Source organism: Phoca vitulina, unplaced genomic scaffold (genome assembly GCF_004348235.1).
Source record: "Phoca vitulina isolate PV1807 unplaced genomic scaffold, GSC_HSeal_1.0 scaffold7, whole genome shotgun sequence".
NCBI classification, from domain to species: domain Eukaryota; kingdom Metazoa; phylum Chordata; class Mammalia; order Carnivora; family Phocidae; genus Phoca; species Phoca vitulina.
Window position 1 is genome coordinate 67,014,610 of NW_022589710.1, and position 25,964 is coordinate 67,040,573.

The 25,964-nt window shown below is 51.4% G+C and overlaps 1 protein-coding gene across 2 annotated transcripts in view; it reads right to left on the reverse strand.

Moving 5' to 3' along the window:
• Positions 1–1,434: 1,434 nt before the first annotated feature.
• The window catches only part of WARS1 (tryptophanyl-tRNA synthetase 1), a 31,114-nt gene continuing 6,584 nt past the window's right edge, over positions 1,435–25,964 (reverse strand). For both annotated transcript variants that reach the window (XM_032405937.1, XM_032405938.1), the window contains exons 3-11: positions 21,143–21,356; positions 20,046–20,154; positions 14,706–14,825; positions 14,085–14,267; positions 9,871–9,971; positions 8,068–8,180; positions 7,691–7,864; positions 3,437–3,577; positions 1,435–2,662 (exon numbers count right to left, since the gene is read on the reverse strand). In XM_032405937.1, the coding sequence (XP_032261828.1) occupies positions 2,501–2,662; positions 3,437–3,577; positions 7,691–7,864; positions 8,068–8,180; positions 9,871–9,971; positions 14,085–14,267; positions 14,706–14,825; positions 20,046–20,154; positions 21,143–21,356 (1,317 nt within the window). In that variant the 3' untranslated portion in view covers positions 1,435–2,500. The remainder of the gene's footprint in view (positions 2,663–3,436; positions 3,578–7,690; positions 7,865–8,067; positions 8,181–9,870; positions 9,972–14,084; positions 14,268–14,705; positions 14,826–20,045; positions 20,155–21,142; positions 21,357–25,964) is intronic.

Here is a 25,964-nt window from a genome sequence, read left to right on the forward strand (position 1 = left end):
CCCAACCCCCTCTTTTAGAAACGGGCAAGAGAAGGAGGGCCCAGCTGTGTCTTCCCATCAACCGTGGCCGCCTTAACGAAGTCCAGGCTGCACCTGAAATTTCAAGTGGGCGATAAAGGGTGGTGTCCCCAGGGTTCCCACAGCCGACGGGAGAATCATGGGCCCCTGGAAAGGGCCAAGGGGCACAGAACTCCCTGGGAGAGCTGCACCTGTCGGATGGCAGGGAGCCCCCTTCTTTGTTCTCATCCTGGACTGTGTGCTCCCTGCTCCCAGCTCCCCACTGTGCCCTGTCCTGGCCCCGGCTCAGCTGCGATCCCCACAGCTGGGAGCTCCTCTGGCAGGAGTCCCCACGCCACAGGAGCTGCGACCTGACCTCCTGCCAACACCTGCCGGGCTGTTGCACCTGTCCATCCTAACCCGGGGGATCCCCTTAAACCTGCTTTTTTAGAAAAATGTGGGGGTGGGAGCGGCTGTGGCCCTTACCAGCAGTGACCACTGGGGGAGGCACCTGATCTCTGACCCAGGGTACTGCTCCCAAGACCCCAGCATGAGGTACGGTTGCTCTTCTCTCTTAGAGGGGCAGGGCTGGGGGTCCCCAGAGGTTGGGTGGCCTGCCCGAAGTCGCAGCCCGTGTGGAGGAGCAGTCCCGACGGTGATGCGCACTTCCGCCCTGGTGCTCTGCCGCCCTGGGGACGTCACATAAGACCCCTCGTTTTAGCCACTCAGTGCACCTGTGATTATGGGTGCAAGGGAGCAACAAGATGGCATGTAGCCGCGGAGACCACAGCCAGCCAGGTGGGCGGGGCTGGGTGCTCTGGCCAGGGGGTGTCGAGGCCAGGGGAGGAGACGGATGAGTTTGTCCTGCACGCTGGTACCCCAGCATCTCCCAGGGTGGGACCCTCGGTACCCTCATTTGTGAGACAGTCCCTCTATGTGGACACAGCAAATAAGAGGCAGGCTCTGTCACAAACTCGGTGTGTGGCCTTGGACAAGTGACACTGCTCTCTCTTAAGCCTCAATATCCCCACCTGCAAGTGAGGTTGGGCGGGTAGAGGGAGCCCGGGGCTCCATCCCGCTAGGGCCTGTGCCCTGGGTCTCAGGTGGCCGGGCGGCTCAGCTTCAGCCCAGCCCGTGTGTGCGGAGGACGGCTGCTCATGCCAAGACATCCCTGCTGGGCGGCTGGAGGCGTCCCATGAGGTCTGAGGGCCAGCAGCAGGACACTGGCTAAGGATTCCTGGGAGCCTGCCTCTCATCTCCGGGCCACAGGGGCTTCCAGGCCGTCTCTCCGCTCCACGTCACCCCCCGGTGACCCTGTGGACACGAGGGCCACCCTCGCAGGGGCCGCAGCGCTCGGCAGCAGGTGCAGCACCCCTCCCTGGGCCTGGAACAGGTTTGCTCCCTCCTCGAACCCCAGACAGAGCACAGTGACACAGGCAGGACCGAAGGAAGTTTATTCACGCCAACGAGTGACATGAGGGAGTGGACCCTACACCTCCAGAAAGCACAGACCCCTCAACCCAGGGCCTTCCCTGAGATAGGTCTTCCACTTTTCCAAACTACACAGGGTGCACGGTTAACCAGGCCTCCCGTGGACGCGCCGCTCAGGGCCTTGAGGGCTGCCACGCGCTCTCTAGCTACGTCCACCTGCCCCAGGGCACTGCTCTGTGCAGACAGACTTCCACGGCAGTCAAGTGTCAAAACAAAAGCATCTGCAAAGACAACAGACCCCTCAGCATCCGGCACACGCAGCGTGAAGCGGCCATTGGCTTTCAGGGCGGAGTGTCAAGGATTATTTGGTGGAAGGAAGTATTAGTACGCTCAGGAAAAAGCATGATTTCTGGAGTGCGGTGCATGCATGGTCTGGAGTGTGGTAAGTGAACCGGACTCTCGCCCACAGAAGACTCAATTTTATAATAAAACTCGGCCAACTTGGGCCAATATTCAACATGAAAAGCAGCTTTCAAGCTGCGAGCTCTCTTAGCCAAACATAGAGCAAAGCTTTCAGCTGACAATTCTTCTTTTAAATTTTTTTGGACACGGGCTGAAATACATCTGTGCTCATTAAACTTTCCCACGTAGACTTTTCAAAGCACGCTTTAATTTATGCTACTGCTGTTCTGATTCCAGGTATGCAGACAGACTCCATACTCTTTCCCAGGGCAGGTCCGAAGGGTGTGGGGAACGGCAGCAGCTGTCCTGTGGACTGGACAGGCCGGCCCGTGGACGTGCAGCCCCAGGTCCCACACGTGGGGGCTGCTCTGTGGGAGAGACTCCAGCTGGACTGTCGGACCGTGAAACGTTAGCTGGCACCCATTCACCCCAAGGGTTTTGCCCCCGAGAGACAGAAAGGAGGACGGGGAAAAACAGTGCTGACACACACACAGGGCTTCCAGACCCCAGGCCAGTAATTACCGTGTGACAGAGCCTACGGGTGGTGCAGGTTTGATTGGGCTGGAATTATCGGTAAATTACATCTCTTTATAAGCGCATATAAAAGGAGTTACTGGAAGTCGTAGGACAGCTTCCGGGGAGTCATGAACTCTTTCACTATCTCGTCTGTGACCTCCTTGCGCCTGGCCTGGTGCTCGGCGATCAGGGGCTGCAGAACCTCGATGAGCGTCTTCTTGAGCTCGCCGGTGAGCATGTCGCCGCTGGTGTAATCCTGCCCGGAAGGAGACAGACCCCAGTGACAAGCGGCTCCTCCTGCCTGGGCACCTCACGCCTCTGGGCGCCAGCCCCGCCCGCAGACCCCGTGCAGAGCCCGGCGCAGGGGTGGCGCCCGGAAGTCCAAGGACCTGCACCTTAACAAGCCGCGACTCGCCGCTCACCGCCCCCGCTCCGAGCTCCACGGCCGCCCGCCCGCCCTCCCTGGCAGCTCCTCGTCAGCATCCCCTGTGCTGTACGTCTGTTCTGGACTTTTCGCCACAATCAGCTTTAAACACGTTTGTACGGAGACTTCTTTCTTGGTCAGAATTACTTCCGTGGAAAAGATTCTAAGGACTGGAAAACCCGAGGCAAAGGCTACAGGTACCGTTCGGGCTCTTCCGACTTCTCACCAAACTGCTGCCGAGACGCCGTGCCGAGACCCTTGCCTCATGGGTGAGCCTCGAAGCCCCGCTAACTCGGCGGGGCACTGTCTGCACCTGACTCTGTCCTGTTGGACTTTCCTGGTCCGTGGTGTCCAGGAAGGGGAGGCCGCGGTGGGTCACCACCACACTAGTGTGTGCTTTCCTCTGCAGACTATCTGTCACCAGGCTTCTTGGCGCGTGGCTAAGGGCAGTGGACCTCCTCAGTTTTCACCTCGTCTCAGCTGAGGGCCTGCTCCCCAAGGCCCAGCCCTGAGGGGCTCCGGCCACCCTAAGCCCGGCTGCCAGGCCCCCCACGTCCCGTGTGAGAGCACCAGGGGCCGGCTGGACCCTGCAGCCTGCGGGCTCACCTTCCTGATCTGCTCGAGCTTGTCATCGTCCTCGAGGAAGAAGGTCAGGTACATGAAGGACACGTCCACGTCACAGTTGCCCCCGAACTGCCTGTGTTCCTCGATGGTGTCTCTGCCCCCAGAAAACGCGTGCTTGTTGACCTGCGGCGGCGAGAGCACAGGACGCTGGTCGGGTTGGGCCACCCCGCGTGGGGAAAGTGGCTGGGAGCCGCGGGTGGCACTGGGGCCGGGGGCTGCCTTCTGCCCCATCAGGTCCCAGGGCAGGGGGGCTGGGGCTCACAGTCGGGGTGGGGAGGAGCCCCACAAATCGCTCCAGACTGTCCGTCAAGCCCAGGTCCCCAGTGAGGCCAAGTGAGGAGAGGGGGGAGAGGAGGGTAGGTTAGCTCTCAAGCCCCCACCCCCACAAAACACAGCACAGAGCTGGGAAAGCCAAAGCGCCGCCCGTGCTGAAACGTGGGGGAAGTGTCCGTAGGTGACGGACGGACACAAGCACCTTCGAGTAAGACAGCCAACCTGGGAAGGGCGCTGCCGCCTTCTCCGCCGTGGAAGGGGGAATGGGGGCCACAAGAATGGGGCTCGAAGCAGGGAGCAGAGCCAGGAGACATGCGGAGGGAGACAGAGCCTGCAGCCAGCCCCACCTACAAATACGCAGTTTCCGGAGCTGAAAAAAGACTCAGAAACTAGCACAACGGTTTTTGGAATCACTGAAGATAATCTTGGAGAAATCAGGGCCAAAAAGCGAGAGAAGAAAAGCCAGAAAGGACAAAGTCTCCTCAACCTTCCCACCAGCATGTGCGACCCACTATGTACAAATGTCACCCTATTTTTCTTTTCCGGGGGAAAGGGTGGGTAGAGCTGATGGTTCCTAGGTTGAGATGCTTACTCCTCCTCCCCAGGACCACAGGGCAGATTACTAACAGGATGCTCCGGGGCCCATGGACAAGCAGCAGGCGGACACCGGGGGCAGAGGCTGTCCGGCCGCGGGGAGCAGCACCTGCTCTGCCCCCCCCCCCCACCGTGTGAAGGGGAAGTGCTGGGGGCGGGCGGATTAAAGGCAAATACGTGTTCATCTTCCCTCTCCTTCATAAAAAAAGAGCAAGTTGTAAAATAACATCAACGTCAGCAAACTGCACCAACCATGGAAACGACAAAACAGGAAAAGAAAGCACTAGGACTGGGTTCTCCTGAGCTCTGGTGCCCTCGGGCAGGCGCTGGGGGTTTGATGGCGCAGCGGGGCGGCTCCTGCCCGCACGGCCTCTTCCTGTGCTCAGACTCGCAGGCCAAGCCAGGTCACTGATGGGCCCCAGGGAAGGCACTCCAGTACCAGGAAGAAAGTCTTGAGAACAGAGCTTCCCAGGTTCCAAGGGCTGGTTTAAAGGCTCTCCAAGGGCCTTGGGACAGTTCCCAATCCTCGTCTGAGAGCAAGACGAGGAAAGGTGTGTCTGCTGCACGTTTTCCAAGACGCACGGGTGCTGCTGCCACCTACGCACTCCTCCCTGGGCAGGCCCGCATCCCATGATGGCACGCACGTGTGCCATGAATGGTGGACATCACCACGATCGCATCATTTAATCCCCAACAACCCAATGACCCTGTACTGCTTTCTCCACCTCCCAGGTGAAAACCTGCCGTATGTGGCAGTGAATGGCAGAGCCAGGCTGACCGTTCCTGGGACGCCAGGCTTCTGACAGTGGCTTACGTTTGCCTGGTGTTGGGACTGGCCGGGCCTCAGTGCGGCCGGGGCTGTGCTCATGGGAAACCAACAGGAAAACGGGCTTGGGCTGGGGTGGAGAACAGCTTGGTTGTGGGGACCAGAATGCAGGGATCAGGATCCAAAATGACAGAAGCAAGTGAGATGTACCCAAACCAGTGTGATGTGGTGTAAAAGGGAACTATGCCTGGCAAGGGTGTCTCGGTTGAGGCCATGGGAGCCTTCTTCAGCTGCCACACTCCAAGAGCCAGTGCGCCCTGCCTGCTCCAAGCCCGCAGGGCGGGGGGCCTGTGGGGGCCACTGAGCCGCGGCCCTGGAGCCTGAGGCCAGCTCTGGGCGGGCGCACTATAGGGTTAACATTAAAGGGGTCTCGTGATCACAAGTGGGCGGCCAGGCTGGCAAAGTGCGTTACAGACACTCGTCCCAGAAGAGGAGGTTCCGCACTCCAAGGCTGCCTGCAGGAGGGACTGATTTGGCGGGCTCTGGCAGGGCCCGTGGGACAGCCTGGGGAAGGTGTGTTTTGGCCTATCCTGCAAAGGAGCTCACCAACTCTTCATTTGGAACTAAAGTCTTAAATCTGGGCTGCACTTGATCCCACATACGCCTTGTCTCAAGCCTATGAAGTCAGCACAGCCGCTCCGACTTGGCAGATGTCTCAGCTGGACGGCAAGGTCACCCGCCAATGACAGCGAAGCGGCAGGACACGGACAACCTGGGGTTCCCGACTCTAGGCCACGGGAGGGCCCACGCAACGGGGGAGCTGGGTTCTGGTCCCAACCCCACCACTCCCCAGCTGTGTGGACGTAGGAAGCTGCCTGGTCCCTCTGAGTCTGGATTTCCTTGCCTACAAGATGACCATGGCCTCCCGGGTGGTTGGTAGGACTCAGTGAGATCACACGGGTGAGCACGTGGCAGGAGATGACGCAACCAAGCTGCTGTGTACCCCGCACGGCTACTGCTATTCTCAGGGGCGCTGGAGCAGATCCCCGCCCCTGGCTGGGGTGGAGGTGGATTCTGGAATGGAAGGTGGGTGTGGGGACCCAGAACGACAGCCTGGCCTGACCTTGTCCTGCCCCACAGGCCGCTCACAACCCTCGGGGCCTCTGCAGCTGTGTGCTTCCTGACCTCACGCTCACTGCCCACCCAGACCTCAGGGCCTTTGCTGGTCCCTAAGTGCATGAAAAATGCCTTGGACCCAAAAATGACTTCTTTAAAACGATGTACTAAATGCACTAAAACAACTAAAAAAACAAACAAAATGCCTTCTCTTCTGGAGAGAAGAGGACCCTCCTTCCCACTTCTGTACTCCATGCTTTAAAACTTTCAGCCAGTACTGAAAGGGCAAGAAAATGCCCTGAATATACCAGCTTCCAACAGAGGCTGGTAGAGTTGGCGGTGGCTATTTCCTGGAAAAGGGTTTGGACATTAAGGGTTTCCCCATTGTTAACCAGAACCCGCTAGGGAGTCTGCAAGGGCTGGGGGCCAGTGGTGACTCAGAGGGTTGCATTACACGCCTCAGATACGGATCTGGTCACTCCTGCTATAAACTTCCCACCCGCAAACACACACTGGATTCCAAATAAAATGTCAACAGCTTCGTGGGACAGTGAGGGGGGTGTATCTATATTGGCAATTCAGCCCAGAGAGAGAAGCAGGGCCCTGGGAAAGAAAAAAGCTCAGATTCCTAATTCTCATTTCTTTGGTGACTTGACAAATACTTGCTGATGCCTGCTGCATGCTGGGATGGACACGACTGTCCTGTTGAAGGGCCCCCACCGGTTCCCAGTCTCCATGAGAACGTGCGGCCCCTACGCCCCACCCTGGCCAAACTGGTCATCCTCTCTGGCTGTCATCCCTCTAAAGGCACTCACCGCTATTTCCCCGGGAGAAATAAAGCCAGAAAACATAAAGCACCTGGTCCACCTGCTGGACTACGGCTGCTGCTTGGAAAGGTACTAGAATATGTTCTATCATTTACTTTAAAGAAAACCGCATGGGGCGCTTGGGCGGCTGTCGGTGAAGTGGCTGCCTTCAGCTCAGGTCATGATCTCAGGGTCCTGGGATTGAGCCCCGAGTGTCAGGCTCCCTGCTCAGCGGGGAGCCTGCTTCTCCCTCTCCCCCTGCCCCTTCTTCCACTCATGCTCTCTCTCTCGCTCTCACTCTCTTTCAAATAAATAGATAAAATCTTAAAAAAGAAAAAAAAGAAAAAAAAATGAAAACTGCCACGACTTTGCTTCCAGAGCAGAGCACTGCTGAGAAAAGCAGAGAAGAAAAAAAGAGAAGAAATATTCAAAGTTTTGCCTAAATGAAAGGGCACAGACAGAACAAGTTCATCTGGTGTCGGGAACAGGGACAGGCCGCCTCGCGGTCGCAGGCAGCAGCAGTTACTGACCCTGGAACCCAGCGCTGTGGCGGAGGACGCTGGAAGGACAGTCCTGCCATGCGTGCGCGTGCCTGCAAGTGTGAGTGTGAGTGTGTGTGTGTGTCTCAGGCGCGTCTGCTCTGTGTGCACAGGCTGCCCCTCCACCCCAGACGGTGCTCACCTTGGTCTTGATCTGCTTGGCGGTGTCCGTGAGGAAGATGGAGGAGTTGGGGTCGCTGGCGCTCATCTTGGTCTGGGCCCCCTGCAGGGCGGGGAAGAAAGTGGAGTGCAGCAGGGCTGGCTTAGGGTAGCCGATCCTGGGGGCGACGTCTCTCGTCATCCTGAAGTAAGGATCCTGTGGGGCGAGAGGGGCCTCTGAGGAAGCTGGCAGAAATGGGCTGGCTGTCAGCCCGTGAACAATACCTCCGCGGCCTCCATGGGATGCTCCCAGCTCCCAAGTAGCTTACAGGATTGCCCCGGCCCAACACCTCTTAAAACCTCCTTTCCCATCAGAGTGCAGCGCCCCAGACCGATAAACGCCTCGCTCTGCCTCCTGACCTGGTCGATGGCACAGGGGATGAGGCACTGGATGTCTGCCCTGTCTCGGAAGATCTGAGGGAATGAGTTGCTGAAGGAGGGGGCAGCCTGGATGGCAGGAAAGCTGATCTTCCCTGAAAGTGTGAACAATATATTTTTACACACGACGTCGACTCCTGTTCTGGTTAATTCAGCCAGCAGAAGGGATGAACATGAACAAGCATTCTCCCCTTTAGAGAAGTGATCATCACTCAAGAGAATCTGAAACCACAAAAGAGTAGGGAGGAGAGACAAATCTACAGTCCCAGTGTGCGTCTCTTTTCATGTTTTCTCAATTTCCCACCGCATTTCTGTGGTGACTGCACACTCTCCAGTTTTTCTCCTTACCTTTTCCATCACTTGGGTGGTTGTTAAGTATGTTCTATCCCGTAAGCGTGTTGGGGAGTGTTCAGCCAGTCTGTACCCAGGGACACACAGACTGTTCCTCACCTTTAATCATTACAGGTTATGACACCCTGGTACCTAACACTGCTCTCAATACCTTGGATGTTGCTGTTAACACTGCTACTGCTATTTGCTTAGACCCACACAAGGGCTCCAAGGGCCCTGACCTTGTGTGACCTCCGACAAGCGGTCCGGGCCAGCCCCCGCCAGCCGTGCCGCGTGGGCACACTCATGCTGCCGCCACCACCAGCGCCGGGTGTACGTGTACATACACGTAGACACACACACACACACACACACACACACACATGGCAGGGGCGGCCATTCCCTGCCTGCGGGCGCCGGGCTGTGCTCGGGGCCTTCCCCGGGCTCGTCTACTGCTCACAACTCGACCTAACAGTGCCACGTGGCCCCCCTTACCAACGTGCACTTGCAGGCTTAGGCTGTCGGAACAGCCCGCCAAAGCTAATACCCAGCAAGCAGCTGGCCGGGCCAGGATTCAAACCCGGGCACCTGGCAGCACAGTGTGCACAGCTAGTCGTAGGTCTACCGTCTCTTACTCGCCCAGTGCCGCCTTCCCTGGGACATCCTCCCATGAGATGCTGGCATTCCGAGGATAAATACCCTTTCAAAAGCACAGGGTTTATGCCCCAATTGTCAGGAATGCATCTGACCGGAATATTAAAGAAAAGGGTCTTGCTCATGTGAAAAGCCTCCCAGTGAGGCCTCTCCATGGCATTTCTGCACTTGTCCCTGAAGGTCCCCTCACCGCCAGGGCCCCGCGCCGTGGCCCCCTCCCAGCAGGACAAACTCTCCCACGCGGCACCCACAGGCACACCCTGGGATGCTGGCCCGGGCTCGCGGCCGCTCGGCCTGGAGCTGTGCCCCAGAAACGAAGTAGGGGAGGGGATCAGGAGACCCCCTCAGTCTCAGGGATCCGTTCTTAGCTTCAGGAGCTAAGGGTCTAGAAGGAGAAGGCCGATGCATCTGATGGGCATGGAAGTATGTGGAAAGGGACACGAGTGTGAGTGCAGGGGGCCGAGCCATGGAAGGACAGTGAGGGTGGGCAGGGTGGGCTCCATGGGGCCTCTGGGCAAGCCCGTCCTCCTACGGGAGAAGCGGAGGCTCCTGGCCTCGACCAGAGGTGCCCATACGGGCAGGGGAACTCTAGTCATCCCCACCCTTCTCCTTTCTTCTAGGCCTCTCAGTGGGTGACTGAGGGGTGACAGACGGTCTCCTGAAGTGCAGCCCCGAGGCCCAGAAGCGGGGCCACAGGCATCGCACCAGCTCCTCCGGCTCCCGGGGAGACCTGCCCGTGGGCTCACTGTGGGAAGCGAGGGGCCGATGCTGCCACCAGAGAGGCCGCAGCCAGCTCCTTACCGATGGAGTCACTGTCGGTGAAACCGAAAATGCCTTTCACTTGGTTGAAGGTAACGTGCTTCTGAATCTTCACCACGTTCTTGTAGAAGCCTGGGCTCATCCTGCAAAGACAATCAGAATCAAACCGCAGGTTCAGAGGGCGGCCTCCCGCCGAGGCCAAAGCCACAGATGGTGAAGCCTGAGCACGCAGGTGCGGGCTGAGGACACACACTGGGCAGCATGGTGCCCAGGGGCATCCGGAGGTAAAGAGAGCTGCGGCAGGCCGGGCGGAGCTGCCAGAGAAGTGTGGAAAGCTGTGTGAGACTGACGCCAGAGGATGGGCGGACAAGGCAAGAACACAACACGTTCAGAGTCAGGGGGTGACATGGAGCACTGAAACTCTGCCCGGGTCAGCGGTCAAGTGTGCTGCACAGCTTCCAGCCTGGGAGCCCCGAGGCGCTTTCCTGTGAGACAGACTCTGTTCTGTGTTGTGGGAGACTGTCTGCACCTTGCTGCCAGAGACTGTCTGCAGAGAAACCAACCGGTCCAGCCACCACGGCCCCGTCCACTGTCGGTAGCCATGCTGTCTGGGTGGGATGACCCCATGCCCAGCAACAGGGCTGGGCCACAGTGGCTGCTTCAAGCAACCGATGCTCTCTCCTGGATGGTGAGGCATGTGGATATGAGGCCTGGAGCTGTGGCAGCCATTCTGCTACCAGAGGGACCTAGGCTGAGGATGAAGCAATTACAGGGAGGGGGCAGAACCCAGAGGGACTTCTTACATGGCATCTCCAATATGCTCAGCAACTCTACTCTCCACCATACCAGGTGTCAGGCCCCACAAAGACGGAAAGGGAAAAAACGGGAGAGCTAATGTTTACTATGTGTTCACATTATGTAGCAGGAGCTGTGCTAAGTGCCGGACACAGGTTAACACCACTCAACTCCCCTTTGAAGTAGCAGCCTCGCCTCCCCTTTCCTGGTAAAGACCGAGGCTCTGAGAGGTTAAGGGTCATGTCACAGATCCCAGTGATTACACGAGCTGGGATCCAAACCCAGGCTCGTCTGGCCACAACGCCTATGCTTTTCTCACCACATCTCGCAGCTTTTGAAAGAGTTTAAGATTTCTCTCCCTGGATGGAGAACTCCTGAATGTCTCTGGGCAGACGGTGGGGGCTGGGGCTGGGGTGTGAGAAATGCAGGGGCACTGGCTGCCTGGGTGGGGGGGCAGCCACGAGGCAGGGAGGACTGCAAAGGCCCCGCACCAGGGTTTGTACCGAGTTGAGCAGAGTCCCACTCAGGAGCAGGAGAGGGACTGGGGAGACAGCGACTTTCACTTGGCAGCCTGCTGAGTTTTGGCCCCAGGGCACGGGTCGGGGGGGGGGGTGGGGAGTGTGTTAAAGAGAGAGGACACGCCAGGAACCTGGCAACATGCAAAGTGCTCCTGACACGGGTGCTCCCTGGAATGCTCAAGGAATACCTACTGCATGAATGAGCGGGCTGAGCAAGCAAGGCAGAGAGCAAGTAACTCAGGTGCCCATCACAGAGTAAACGGTGGTCAGGATGTGAATCCAGGCAGAGCACGCTGACAGACCCCTTCGCTAGACTGCCTCTCACTAGTATGAAACCCCCGACTTACAGGATAACGGAGGCTCAGAGAATGTAAGGACTTGCCCAAAGGAACCACACCAACCAGGAGCAGAGCTGAGTCTGGAACACCAGCTCTCAGATTCCCAGTGCAGTGTCTTTCCATCCCTCACGGCTCCTGGCAGAAAGGCCTCTCCGGGCCTACACGCAGGGCCAGAAATATACGCAGGGACAGGGTGTCTGGAGCCAGCTTGCCTGCATTGGGCTTCTTTCCCCGCGGGGCCCTCGCCAGTTCGCTCCAACCCAAAGAGAGGGTGGAGGCTGGCTTGGTTGTAGTTTCAGCTCCTGAAGACCAGGAAGGAGCTTTGTTAAATCAAAGCTCTGGATTTTGAGTTCAATTTCAAGGAAAAAAAAAAAAGCTCAACTTGTTAAAAAAAAAAAACAAAAAACAAAAAACTCTTAAAGGGAATAAGACATTTGAAAACAGGGTTTAACTTTTTAAACTTCTCTCCTGACTTTAGGTTCAACCTAAGAGGTCTTTCCGAGAAGCAGCAGCACAGACCCTTTGAGTTACACGTTGTGTGGGTTTTCAGCTCTACCTCGAGTTCATGAAGAAAAAGGAAGTTCCTCTGAGCCAAGTGGAGGACGCCCAGGTGCGGTCAGCAGACAGGCTGGGCAAGTCACCTTGGGCCCCACGTTCTCTCAGAATGCGCCGAGAGCGGGGTGGGGCGTGCGGTGGCCCCCTCACGTGCGCTGTTCAAAAGCTCACCCCCCTTCACGTGCCTACCACGTGTTCATCCTTGAGGATACAGGGGGTGTTTGCTTCTGCCCCATCAGCACCTCGGTCCAGCGAGGCAGGGACTCCGCTTGGGTCACTGCTGGGTTCTCAGGGCCTAGCGCTCCGTGACTGTCTTACTCACCCAGCAGAACAGGGCCAGCCCTCACCCTGTACCCGGTGCGGCCCAGGTGGAGCCTGGGGTGCTGGAGGCACATCTGAATCGGACTGTGGGAGGGACAGCTCCCAGGAGGAGGTGACGCTTGCCCGTGCGTTTGGAGATGGCATCAGACTCCTCTGCGCTGGGACGGGGAGGTCAGGAGAGGGGCGGGAACTCTGGGGGCTGTGGAACTGCGGAGTGTCCCACCTCGCGGGAGGTGGCAGTGACTGATGCTGGAGAGTAACACGGGCCAAATCCCTGAGGGGCCCGTGAGCTAAATGGAAAGTGAGCACTTCATCCTGATGATGACAGAGTGGAAGAGGCGCGGGGTGGGGAGCGACAAGAGAGCCTTACGGAGAGCGCTGGCTGCTGGGGGACCGAGGCCGTGAGGGGCTGCCATGGGAGGCAAGAGGCAGCACCCGAGGATGCGGTGACTGGGCAGCTGCCACCCCGGCCTGGCGCTAAGAAGAGCAGCAGGACGCAGGGTGTGGCTAAGCGCTCGAGCAGGTGAATCAGGTCCTTTTAAGGAATGAGGGGAAGAGGTATAAAATAAAGCACCGTGAAAATTATAATAATGGTGACACCTAAGGTCTCATGTAACCCTGTTTCGTGGACCAGGTTTGCTGAGACTCATGACCATTAAACAGAGGTGCCAGGGCTCGAACCCGGGTCTGTTTCCTTCCTTCGAAGCTCATGTTTCCTCAAGGACACCACAATGCCTCCACGCCCACAGAGAAGTGATTTTAAAAATCTCACAGGTAAAATTAGAAAGTTATGAATTCATTTACTAGTTGGTAGAAAGGCCAGACTTCTTATCAAGGCAACTATTTCTGTGGATATAAAGTCACCACTCGGATGTAGTCCTCAAGGGGACATTCTGGGGAAATGGTAATAAGCAAGCACCTCTGCACTCAGCGTGAACACAGTCCATCCTGTGCTTCTAGCGCACCCTGTCCTGGGCTAGTATAGCGAACCCTCAGGGACAGGGGCCACACCCCTACCATTCCTTGGGGACTGCCAGCGCCTTGGGGGGAGCTCTATATCTCAGGTGCTCAGGAAGTACTTGCTGAGTACTTCTTACTGGGACACTTGACAGAGTCTTATTTTTCTAACACAGTTCTTGGTAGTCATTTGGGATGAAGAAGACCTCAGAAGTTTCAATTCAGGGGCGCCTGGGTGGCTCAGTCGGTTAAGCGTCTGCCTTCGGCTCAGGTCATGATCTCAGGGTCCTGGGATCGAGTCCTGCATCGGGCCCCCTGCTCGGTGGGAAGCCTGCTTCTCCCTGTGCCTGCCACTCCCCCCCTGCTTATGCTCACTCTCTATTTCTCTCTCTGACAAATAAGTAAAATCTGGAAAAAAAAAAAGTTTCAATACAAGGATTTTCCAAATGCAATATTTCTGAAAGAACTGGACCGTGAGGGGACTGTGTGCGAGTCTTTTCTCTTCGAGGAAAAAGGCACGCCAAGAAAGAGAAAGACCCTAACCCGGCAAACTGACTGTCCTTGGAGAGAAACTACAATTCTGTCTCAAGCTGGGGATGGAAGCCTCAGCTGGTGAGCAAGACCAAGAAACCATATCCTGACGTTTCATAAAGGAAGGAAAACATTCCCCAGATCTTAAGGCCATTTCAGATGTGTCTGACTTGGCTGTGGCCGCGAGGAGCTGCTGTCTCCATCTGCTTCTCTAGAAGGCAGCCGGGCACCCTCTCCTTACCCCATGTAGTCGAGGTCAGAGAAGATGAAAGTCTTGTTGATGTCAAAGCCGCAGGCAATGATGTCCTTGGCGTTCTCCACGGCATAGCCATAGGCCTGGTCCAGGGTCAGGTCTTTCCACAGGTACTTCTCGTCATCCGTCATCTGGATGACCAACGGAACGTTGAACACATCCTGCAGCCACCTAGGAGATGCATGGGAAGAAGGCTGCCGTCCCATCTCCCGTTCTGCATCCGAGGAACTGAGGTTCCTACTGAGAGTGTATGTCAAACCTTTCTTGTCTACACAATCACACAGTCTTATGCTGTGGAGCTGCTATTTTGCAGGCTGGCGATCGTTTTAGGGTACGTGTAAACGAAGGCTCAGGGAGGGACTGCTACAGTCACGGGGAGAGGGACAAGAGGAAACGGGCTGGCTGACTCCAAAGCTGGGCTCGCTCCATCACGCCACACTTTCTAACGTGACACCGGGAACAGAGTGAACAAGCCACAACGGCACCAGTCCCCGCATACGTTGTTTAACAAACACAAACTAGGACTGTCCTGTCATTCTGACATGGTTTATAAGCAACATTCCTGATTTGCTAATAAAAGGGAGAAAAAGCATACAATTCAATACTTACTTTGTGAAAATAAATGGGATGAGGTGACCTACATGCATTGCTTCGGAAGAGGGGCCCCTGCCCGTATACAGATAAAATGGCTTCTTATTTTCATAGGCATCAAGAATTTGGTTCATATCTCTAAAGGAGAAAGGAGAAAGGGCAATGGTGTGATTTTCTAAGACAAACACTAAGGCACTACTGATCACTTGGAGAAGACAGAGAAAACAACACAATGATTAGAGTTTGTTACCCTTGGTGCCCATATGAGAAAAATGACAGGGAACTTCTACTGACATGATTTCTTTCTCCCGTGATTGTTTTAAAAGTATAAGACACGCAGGTCTGGAATAAAACAGGGATACGGCTGGGCAGCCAATGGAACCCCTTAGGGAACTTCAAATACCAACGTCCACACACCATCTGCTTTACACCTTTCCTGGGAATGACACCAAGCCAACACTACACAATCCTTGGTCAGAACCCCTAGCCCCGAGACTCTGGAGACCCAGACTGGGGAGACTGCAGGGTTCCACACAGTCCTGACTCAGGGAGGGGAGTGAGGAAGACCTCCTGGGAGTGTGGAGGGGAAGTCCCTAGCTGAAAATCTCATTTGGGCTTCCTCAGCCAGGCTGGGACCAAGTGTCTTCAGCTGGGAGTCATTCCGGACTCATCCGCCTTCCCCAAGGACTGGGGTCCACGGATGATGCACATGAAGGGTTCTCCTTCCTGGTCATATTACATCTACCTGGGTCCCACCTTCAGAGATTCTGATTCAGTGGGTCTGGGGTGATGTCTGGGAATCTGTATTTTTAAAAAGCTCCCTCAGGGATTGCAATGTTCGCCAGGGTGTGAAACCACTACTCTAGGGTGTAAATGTTCTTTGTTTCTCCACAAAGTGTTCCAAAGTAAAAGAGGACCTTTTCCAGGGGTCTGGGTAGGAGACCCCACATGAGTATTCTAAAAAGTGACTCCTCCTCATACCCCAAACCAAGGGTTAACAGTGCTCTCTGGGCTCATGGGATTATGGGAATTGTTTCTTTGTGTTGAGCTTTTTTTTTTTTTTTTTTTTTTTACCTCCAGGGACCAATCGTACACTGCTTTTGAAATAAGGAAAGAATAAAAAAACCTTAATTTTGGAAGAAAAAAGCCCTTCTTTGGTTCTCAGAATTAACCAAATCAAACTTTTACGGGTTTGTAGGAAAGAAAAAAATGCAGCTGTCCCACCAGCTGTTCTTCAAGTCTCTGACAGCCCCACCATGCGTTGCCCTGGGGGCAAGGTGCTCTCAAGCAGTGCAGGGAATGGACTGAGGCTCGCTCTCTGAGCTCAGCTTTGTGAGGATGGTTTCCAGCAGGTGAGGGAGCCTACTCAAAGCCCATCTAATTCCCTACTTTACAGATGATAAAATTAGACAGAGGGGCATTCTCAAATCTGAGAATGGCCAAAAGCTGCAAGTCCTATGATGCCCTAAGCCAAGAGCCTACAGGGTTACTATACTGAAGTAAATAAAGTAAGGCACACGGGCAACAAGAACTGCAAAGTGCTAAGATTAAAAAAAAATTTTTTTTAAAGATTTTATTTATTTGAGAAAGAGAGAGTGAGAGAGAAGGAGCAGGGGGAGGGGCAGAGGGAGAGGGGATAAGCAGACTCCCTGCTAAGCGGGGAGCCTGATGCGGGGCTGGATCCCAGGACCCTGAGATCATGACCTGAGCTGAAGGCAGATGCTTAACTGAGTCATCCAGGCGCCCCAAGATAAAAAGTTTTGATTTAAGATCAACAAAATTGGTAAACTTGAGCTAAAGTGACCAAGAGGGAAAAAAACAGTGAAGACTCTACCAAAGTCAAGAATGAAAAAGGAACATTACTACTGATTTTACAGGAATAAAAAGGATTACAAAGGAATACTAAGAACAAGTGTATGCCCACGTATTAGATAACCTTGATGAAAAAGACCAATTCCTGGAGAGAAACAACTAGCAAACCGATTCCAAAAGAAAAAGAAAATCTGAATGGATCTATAACAAGCAAAGAAACTGAAGTAGTATTCAAAAAACGACCCACAAAGAAAAGCCTGGGGCCAGATGGCTTCATGATGAATTCTATCAAGTATTAGAAAACAATTAACAGGGGTGCCTGGGTGGCACAGTTGGTTCAGCATCTGACTTGATTTTGGCTCAGGTCATGATCTTGGGGTCCTGGGGTTGGGTCCCTCGTCAGGCTCAGCGGGGAATCTGCTTGTCCCTCTCCCTCTGCTCCTCCCCCCGGCTCGTGCTCTTTCCATCTCTAAATTTAACGGATAATCTTAAAAAAAAATTTTTTTTTTTAACAATCCTTCACAAACCCTTCCAAAAAAATTGAAGAGGGAATATTGCAAACTCATTCCGAGGCCAGGATTATCCTGACACCCCAAGCAAAGACATCAACAGAAAACTATAGACCCTTATGAATACAGACACAAACATCCTCAGCAACTCACAGACCAAATCCAGCAACATATAAAAAGGATGATACACCATGACCAAGTGGGATTTGTCCCAGGCTTGCAAAGTTGGTTCAACATACAAAAATGCATCAATGTGATATGCTGTATTAAATTAATAGAAGACAAAAACCACATGATTATCTTAACAGGATGCAGAAAAAGATTTTGACAAAATCCAACACCTTTCATGATAAAAAATACTCAATGAACTAAGAAGAAAAGGAAACTTCCTTAGCATAATGAAGGGCATTTATGGAAAACCCATAGCTAATGGTGGAAGAGTGACTCTCCCCTAGAGCAGGAATAAGACAAGGATGCCCACTCTTACCACTCCTATTCAACACTGTACTAGAAGTTCCAGTCAGAGCAATTAGGCAAGAAAAAAGAAATCCAAATTGGAAAGGAAGGAGTAAAATTATCTTCATTCTTAGGTGACATGATTCTACATACAGAAAATTCTATAGAATCCTCAAAAAAAGAAAAAAACCTACTAGGGCTAATAAATGAAGTAAAACTGCAGGATATAGGATCAACAGACAAAAGTCAGTTGTATTTCTATAGAGTAGTGAGATAATTGTGATTTATAATAAGAAATATATATTTGGTCTTTGTCACAGAGCTCCTAAAATTCATGGAATTTCCTAAGTGATTAAGAGGCATGAATGTGACATTCATATAACAAAGCCCCTTTCAACCACACATGAGTTTATGTTAATAAGGTGACTTTTAGAAAGTCCCTAAGTAACCTAAGGATGGAGACTGGTTGCCAGGGGAACCAACCCTAATTAGAGGTTGGTACTTATCAGCCCCAATCCCCTCAAAAGGAGATTGAGCTTAATCACTAATGATCATTCCTATGTAATGAAGCCCCCATAAAACACCAAAAGGATGTGGTCTGGAGAGCTTCTGGTTGGTGAACATATAAAGAACGATTATAACTTAATAATGAAAAGACAAACAACTTAATTAAAAAGCAGGTAAAAGATCAGAATAGATATTCTCCACCAAAGAATATATAAAAATAGGCAGGAGGGCCCTGCCCTTGAGTGGCTCAGTCAGTTAAGTGTCTGACTCTTGGTTTCAGCTCAGGGCATGACCTGAGGGTCCTGGGATGGAGCCCTGCATTGGGCTCCACGCTCAGCAGGGAGTTTGCTTGAGATTCTCTTTCCCCCTCTCTCTTTCCCTCTGCCCCTCCACCTGTTTGCTCTCCCTCTCTCAAATAATAAATCTTAAAAAAAAAAAAAAAAAAATAGGCGCAGGGTGCCTGGGTGGCCTAGTTGGCTGAGTGGCTGCCTTCGGCTCGGGTCGTGGTCCCAGGGTCCTAGGATTGAGCCCCGCGTTGGGCTCCCTACTCAGTGGGGAGTCTGCTTCTCCTTCTCCCTGCTGCTCCCCTTGCTTGTGCTCTCTCTCGCGCTCACTCACTCTCCCTCTCAAATAAATAAGTAAAATCTTAAAAAAAAAAATAAGGTGGGGGCAGCAGGTGGGAGGGAAAAGCATATATAAAAGTAGCCAATGAGCACATGAAAAGACATTCAATGTCATGAGTCATTAAGGAAATATAAACACAATGAATAACCAAGTCATACCTACTAGAATGGCTATAAAAAACAAAGTAGGAAATAGTAAGTGTTGGTGAGGGTGTGCCCTGGGACCCTTGTCTGTGCATTGTTGGTGGGGATGCAAAATGACAGTCACCGTGGACAGCTGTTTGGCAGTTCCTCAGAAAATTCTAGAGCTACCTTATGATGCAGCAATTCTGTTCCCACCAAGAGAAATGAAAACACATGTCCACACAGAAACTTGTACACAAATGTTCAGAGCAGCATTACTGAGAACCAAAAAGTGAATAACCCAAATGCCCAGCAACTGGTGAATGGATAAACAAAAAGTGGGGCGCTATCTATTCAGTGGAACACTATTCAGGTATAAAAGGGAGGGTAGTACGAACACATGCCACCACGTGGCGGAACCTTGAACACACGATGGTTGCCAGTGGTGGTGGTGCGTGGAGGGGGGTACGGGGGAGTGACTGCTCATGGGGACAGGGGTTTCTTCCTGGCGTAGTGTGAATGTTCTGGAATTAGACAGTGGTGGTAATGGTTGCACAACCATATGAATATATTAAAGACCACTTTAAAAATGTGAATTGTATACTTTAAAAACGTGAATTAAATCTTAAGATAAAAAACTTTGACGATATTCTGTCCAGGAAGAGGGCTGAGCAGGGTCTGGAGTTTTCTGCACAGGGAACTGGAAGTGCTCCGGCAGGCTGCCGAGTTCTGGCCCGTGTGTGCTCTCCTGTGACTGCACAGAGCAAGCAGGACAGAACAACCCTACCCCGGACCATGTAATGGGCTCACCTGCGGGGCGGGTGAGGCAAGGACACTTCTGGAAGCTGCCCATTTTCTGATTATTATCTGCATGGAATTTACAGTCTAGGGTAGGGATAGTCTCTTCCAGGTACACTCTGTTAGTTTCTCTTTTGATGATAGGATTTATGAGTGGGCCAGGACAATAGCAGGAACAGGGCACAGAACTTCAGGAAGCCACTGCTTATCGCGTGGGAAATGTTAAACTTGGACATATTCTTCTCTTTTGTCTTTATGACATTTTATGATTTATAGCACACAATCTGGCATGAATCTCATCTGCTGTGTATGTGACCTCCTCTTTGTGAAGTGAACAGTTCATAAATGAATAAAGTAAAGGCCGCGGGTGAAGGGACAGGGCATGAACCCACAGCCAGTTATGGACAGAAGGTGGACACCAGTCTTCAGATGATTGGCTAGCACTGTCCCCCCAGGAGCAGGCAGCTTGAGGGAAAAGCGTCCTAATCATGTCTGGAATTCAAAGGAGAGGAGGGCAGGAAGCCTCTGACCTGTGTGAGAAGAAGATGCCTCTGCGCAGGAAGCGGTGTGGTTTCTGGCCTGTGGCTCTCTCTATCCGGTTTACCAGCTCCTTGTCGATTTTACTGCTTCCAAACCGAACTGGGAAAAAAAAAATAGGAACAAAGGAGATATGGCCACCTTAGGTGGTGTGAGGTTTGGCGATCGGATATTACTGAAGGGGAAAGACTAGTGTATTGTGTACAATCTTAATGAACCCAGACTCTTTAGGCCTTCTGCTCCCAGTCCCTTCTCTCAACCCAAAGTCATATTTCTTTCACAAGGACAGTTGAGATCACAACCAGCAAACAGGAAACTAATTGCAGAATAAAACACTGTTTTGACTGGGACTGGATTTTGATTGGAAACATCCAGAATTCAGTCTGGCTAGCAACTTTTCACACCTCTGCTCCCCCAGTTGCTTATTAAGGTATGATCTGTGGACAATGACACCGTAATTTTAATATTCTTTAATTGTTGCATTGAATTAACATGTCTTAAAACAAATTTTCCCTCATTGATGGTCTACACTCAAAATTATAGAAAATGGCTTTTGACTTTGATGAAAACATTTCAGCAATGCCTCTTCACTGGTGATTACCAGTGATCTCAGAGTAAGGATTCCCTGAGCAGGAAGCCCCACGAGGAGGGGCTTGCCAGTGGCCACCTGCCCCCTGTGAGGAGTCATCCTTCTTAAGGTCACTTCTAGCTTTTCAGCTCTATAATCACTATCACTGGAATCTCTTAGGTAATCCATTCCTGACTTTAACCATTAAGTGAGAGGTGATTTAAATGACTGCAAAGATGCCATTCTAATAGACCTTTCCTCAAGTTCTGAATCGCTCAAAAAAGGGGAAAAAGCTTCTACTAAGCTATCTACTATAGATCGTTATTTCAAAATAAGTTTTACATCGTATTCTAGTTAAAAAGAATCCTTTGGGAATGTATTGCATGACCAAAAGATTTTAGGATCTATTTTTTTTTCTTGGCATTGAAGCTTGACTGGGTTTATAATTCAAAATAAAAACACACCAATGGGATCAACTCAAGGGAATCACTTGTATAAGTTGGGGCTTCTCCCAGGACATACCAATGAGCTTGTCATAGTCGATGCCCTTGGCACTGCTCGTCTGTACTGTCCACGGGTCCACAAAATCCTCCTCAGCTTCTGCAGCATCCAGGCCACTATTGCTCCCAAGTGCCGGGTTCCCTGGAGGGCAGTCAGCCTTGTAGTCCTCCCCCACGGCGGCTTTGTAGCTCATTTTCAATGATAATAACATCTTTACTGCAGAATCGATTTCATCCTGGACAAAGGAAATGAGGATGAAGGCTAAAAATACCACCATAGCTAACGTTTTGCTGAATGTGACTGCTGACACGTGGCAGGCACCGTGCTAAATGCCCTCACACACGTTCCTTCCTTAGCCTCAAAACACCCCCTGGAGGCAGGCACCACTGTCACTGTGCCGTTGCAGCTGAAGACTCTGAGACACAGAGAGGCGAAGGAGCTTGCCCTTGGACACACAGCAAGTCGTGGGCCTGAATGTCTTTTATTTTCTTTTATTTGTCTTTTATTTATTATGCTGTTCTAGTCCTATGGATTACTACCACAAACACTATGGGACAAATGGACATGATACACACTGTTATTTATGACACAGTGAATATGCTGAAGATTTCTCAAACGCTACTGATGCCAGAGAACGTGTGACAAGCTCCCTGAACTGAGTATAAGGAATTCTATGTGGGACCTTGTTTTTATGTTCTACACAGTTGAGATGAGTATTTGTGGAAGCTTAAATAATGCCACTGAGGACAGGGACAGCAACTCTAGACATCAGGGAAGCAGATAAAGGCAAGGAAAAACACAGGCTTTCAAGTCCTAAATTAAGGAGGGATGCAGTGGGAAATAGTTGTATTACTGTACTTTGGAGTCTTATCAAGCTGTCCAAAGTGTTTGCATACTGAGTGTTTAAAAATAAGCATAAGAAAAACAAATGTAAAAATATATCCTTGGGTACTCTGGAAATCTGGTAGAGAGACCTCCTGCTCCAGAAGCCCACATGAGCCACCCCTGAAGGCTGGCCTCTGGAAGAGCAGGCCTCATTAGGTAGATTAGTCATGCTATGCCCCAAAGCTCTGCTCCTGTAACTGGCCTTGCTGGATCAGATCACAAACAAAGAATATACACAGGCCAATTTGCTTGCCAAAGGAAGTACAAACATTCCCATTTAGAGTTTTCCCACATCAAGTTCTATGAAGTGGGCTTCCTAAGTGGAGAGACACATCACCAACCTCCATTCGGAGGGAACTGCTGTGTCAGGTACGGGCCCTGAGCCACAGGGAACTGTCACCGTGGGGCAGCGCTCATGTGCATTAAAGATACAGATGGCTTCTGCAGACACAGATTTGTGTTTCACACTCTGAAACTACCTGGATTTTGTTATTACAATGAATTAGAATTGTGGGCTCAGTAACTCTGTGGATATACCTCCTATAAGAGAGAGGATATTTGCCCAGGTGGGATAGGTAAGTATGTTTTACTCATCTAATTTCTGCAGTGCCTAAGCTCAGTGCAACAAAATAAATGTTTAGCAAGCATGATTTGTTGAATTATCCATGGAAAGAATTACTGTGCTTTGAAGTACACTTTAGTCAATACCCTTTTATCACTGGCTATGTTGACATTTCATACTCTATCTGGTCTAACTCTGCTTGCAACTAGGAGGCTCTTTGAAAGTCAAACATTTAACCAGTGTCCCTGCTCGAGAACTGTGTGTAGTCTAGAATGCGATTTAAATGGACAGGCAAGCTTGCCTTGTCTATTTTCTTGTTCTCAATCTAACATGGACCAGAACACTGAAACAGGATTTAAAAGGTGACGTTCTCGGGGGAGGAAAAAACAAAAAAAGACTATGTACAACCTGATTTTATCTGAAGTGCCAACTCAGGGAGAGCTATCTATGGTGCAGACCCAGGGTGGAGGGTAGAGCCAGTGACTGCAGGTGTCTGAGGATGGCTTCCGGGGGCTGCTATCTTGTTTCCCAATTTGGACACTGGTTACCCAGGTGTAGTCATTTTGTGAAAATACAGTAAGCTGATTATGAGCTCCGTATCTTTCTGAATAAATGGTGCACTTCAATTTAAAAAGTTTACCTTGGGTGCCCGTGTGGCTCAGTTGGTTAAGCATCTGCCTTTGGCTCAGGTCATGATCCCAGTGTCCTGGGATTGAGTCCTGCATCGGGCTCCCTGCTCAGCTGGGAGTCTGCCTCTCCTTCTACCCCTCCTCCCTGCCCATGATCTCCCTCTCTCTCAGGCTTGTTCTCTCTCAAATAAATAAAATCTTAAAAAAAAAAAAAGTTTACATAAACTAAAAGGACAAGAAAAAAGACTTTGCTCTCTGTCTTAACCTCTGTGATCCAGTGTCATTTCTTGAATCCTGCCCAAACTGCTCATGCCCTTGGCCACGGTCTCTCCTCAGAGCCCCTAGATTCTGACCTATGCCCTCAGGAGACACCCTGCTTTTTAGTGAGCTGTTACTGAAAGCAGGGGGTCTTATTCCCTTAGTACATGGAGCAGAAAAGAACGTTGAGGACCATGGCCGAGACAGCTGGAGAAAGAGCCCACGGTGTCCTCACTGTATCGGTGTTCCCAGAGTGGCTCCAGTGTTTTGCATAAAGTGAGTTTCTAAACTACCAGGTGCTTCTCTTATAACACATTCCAGGGTCAAATTTACTTCTGAATTTTCATCATTTAACTCTGACTTCATCATGCAACCTCTGATCTCTCTTGTTAAGAGTCAGCTGATTGCAAAAATCAAGGAACACACCTGGAAGAGTAATTCTAAACTGTGTTAAGTACTGCTTGTTTACTAATGAACGGAACTGGAGATCACTAAGAATTGCTAACTAAAAACACTTATTAAATGTTATTCAAACTTAATGTTACATTGACACAGATACCACTGTCAAGTTTCCAAAAATGGGTTTAAAGAGCAAATGATTAACATCTGGGTCCTTTATTTACTTCAGATTTTTAAAAACAACTTAGTTTCATCCGCTGAGTCCTATCTGGTGTGTAAACCTCTTCTTGTGATTAACCAACTCCTTTTTTGGGACATCACTTTCTTTCAGTACTATTTAATGTGTAATGGCTTATTTGGGGTCCAAAGAGTCAAAGTAAACTACCAGGATGGGTGGGAGATGGTTGATCTCCATCTGGGGAGGACCCAGGGGGGCTTCTGAAAAGGAAACAACAGGGGTTGGAAGTGATGGTGAAGAAGAAGCTGAGTGACCTAAGGGTGGAGGCATCGCAGAATGTAAAGGCAGCGCTCATGTGCATTAAAGATACAGATGGCAAGGATTACACTTTTGAAACATCCTGCAGCAACAGCAGAGAGACCTTTCAGAAAGGCACAACCCCATGAGGACAAAGGCAATGAAAAGAGGATGCCGGCAACAAGATTTCGGAAGCGGTAGAGTTGCTGGATGACTGGCTACGGACCGAGCACAACAAATGTGAGGATGTCGTGAAAACACTGGAATTAAGCTGCTGGGGAGTCCCAGGGCTGGGGCATCCGTGGAAGTGAGGGTGAACGTTGGCTATGAAACAGGAAGACAGGTAGAAAGTCCGTTTAAAAAGAAGCTGCTTGGCTCTCCACCCCCACCCCCCTCCCCAGGCAGAGGTCCTGTGCCAGGGAGGTCAAGTTACAAGTGTCCAGACTGGGGGCGCTCTGCACGGTGGGGGCAAAGCACCAGGAGCACAGAAGGTCAGGGACAGCCACATAGCCCAGCTCCTCTGTCCCACAGAGAACATCAGGAAAATCATCATCAAGATCTCAGAGATAAAAGGATACTTACTGTACCTAGGAAACAAGAATGGGGTTCAATGAGGAAAGGAACATTCAGAAAGCAAATGAGCTCACAGAAGTTAAAAATGACAGGATAAATGAAAAACAACTAGAGGGTCAGGAATTGAGGAAGGGGAACCTGGCTGGCTCAGTTGGGAGGCCAATGAACTCTTGATCTCAGGGTTGTGAGCTCGAGCCCCATGTTGGGTGAGGAGCTTACTTAAAAAACAAACAAACAAACAAAGCAACATAAGAGGTTGAGGAAATACACCTGAAAGAACAACAAGAAGAAAACAAAATGGAAACCACAAGTCAAAAAATAAAAGCAGAGGACCAGTTTCAGGGGGAAAAAAAATCCATAAATAGAGAAAACAGGAGAGAAGAAATCAGAAACAAAAGAATTTCTCAGCATAAGGCTCATAAGTTTCTAGTTAGAAAGGATGTACTCATCCCCAGAAATTTCAGAATACTGGAACAAAGAGACCTTCCCGCAAATTTCCGGAGAAAAAACAAGGGAATGGCATCTGGCTTCTCCATAGCTACCCAGGCTTCTGAAGTCCATGAGAAAATCACTTCTTGCTTATCAATCAAACACTACATAAAGGTACTTTCAGACATGCAAGATCCCCCAAATTATTTCTTTAGCACAAATTTTTTCAGAGACCATTAGAGGATTTGCTCTGTCAAGAGAGTAAACAAAGGAGGAGTGAGACACAGGATCGGGGAACAGAGACCCAACAGGGAGGTAAGGGAAGGGCCTAAGGTGGGCAGTGTGGATGGTGAGAGGCAGCAGTCTGTCTGAGCAGGCGGAGTGCTGGGAGAGACCTCATGGAGATGAGCTGCAGGCTGCCTGATGTGAGTGCCTCAGGAGGAGACTCACCGAACCTGAAGGGGCCCGGAGAGCTCCTACCATCAGTATGCAAAAGCACGGAGCCGAGAGGAATCAAGACAAATATCAACTCCAGGGCAGGAAAGGAAAAACACTCATACTCTACTCCATGGGTCAGTTGTCTGTAGCATTTATGCAGTCAGAAGAACGTCGATGCTGACACTGTGACATGCA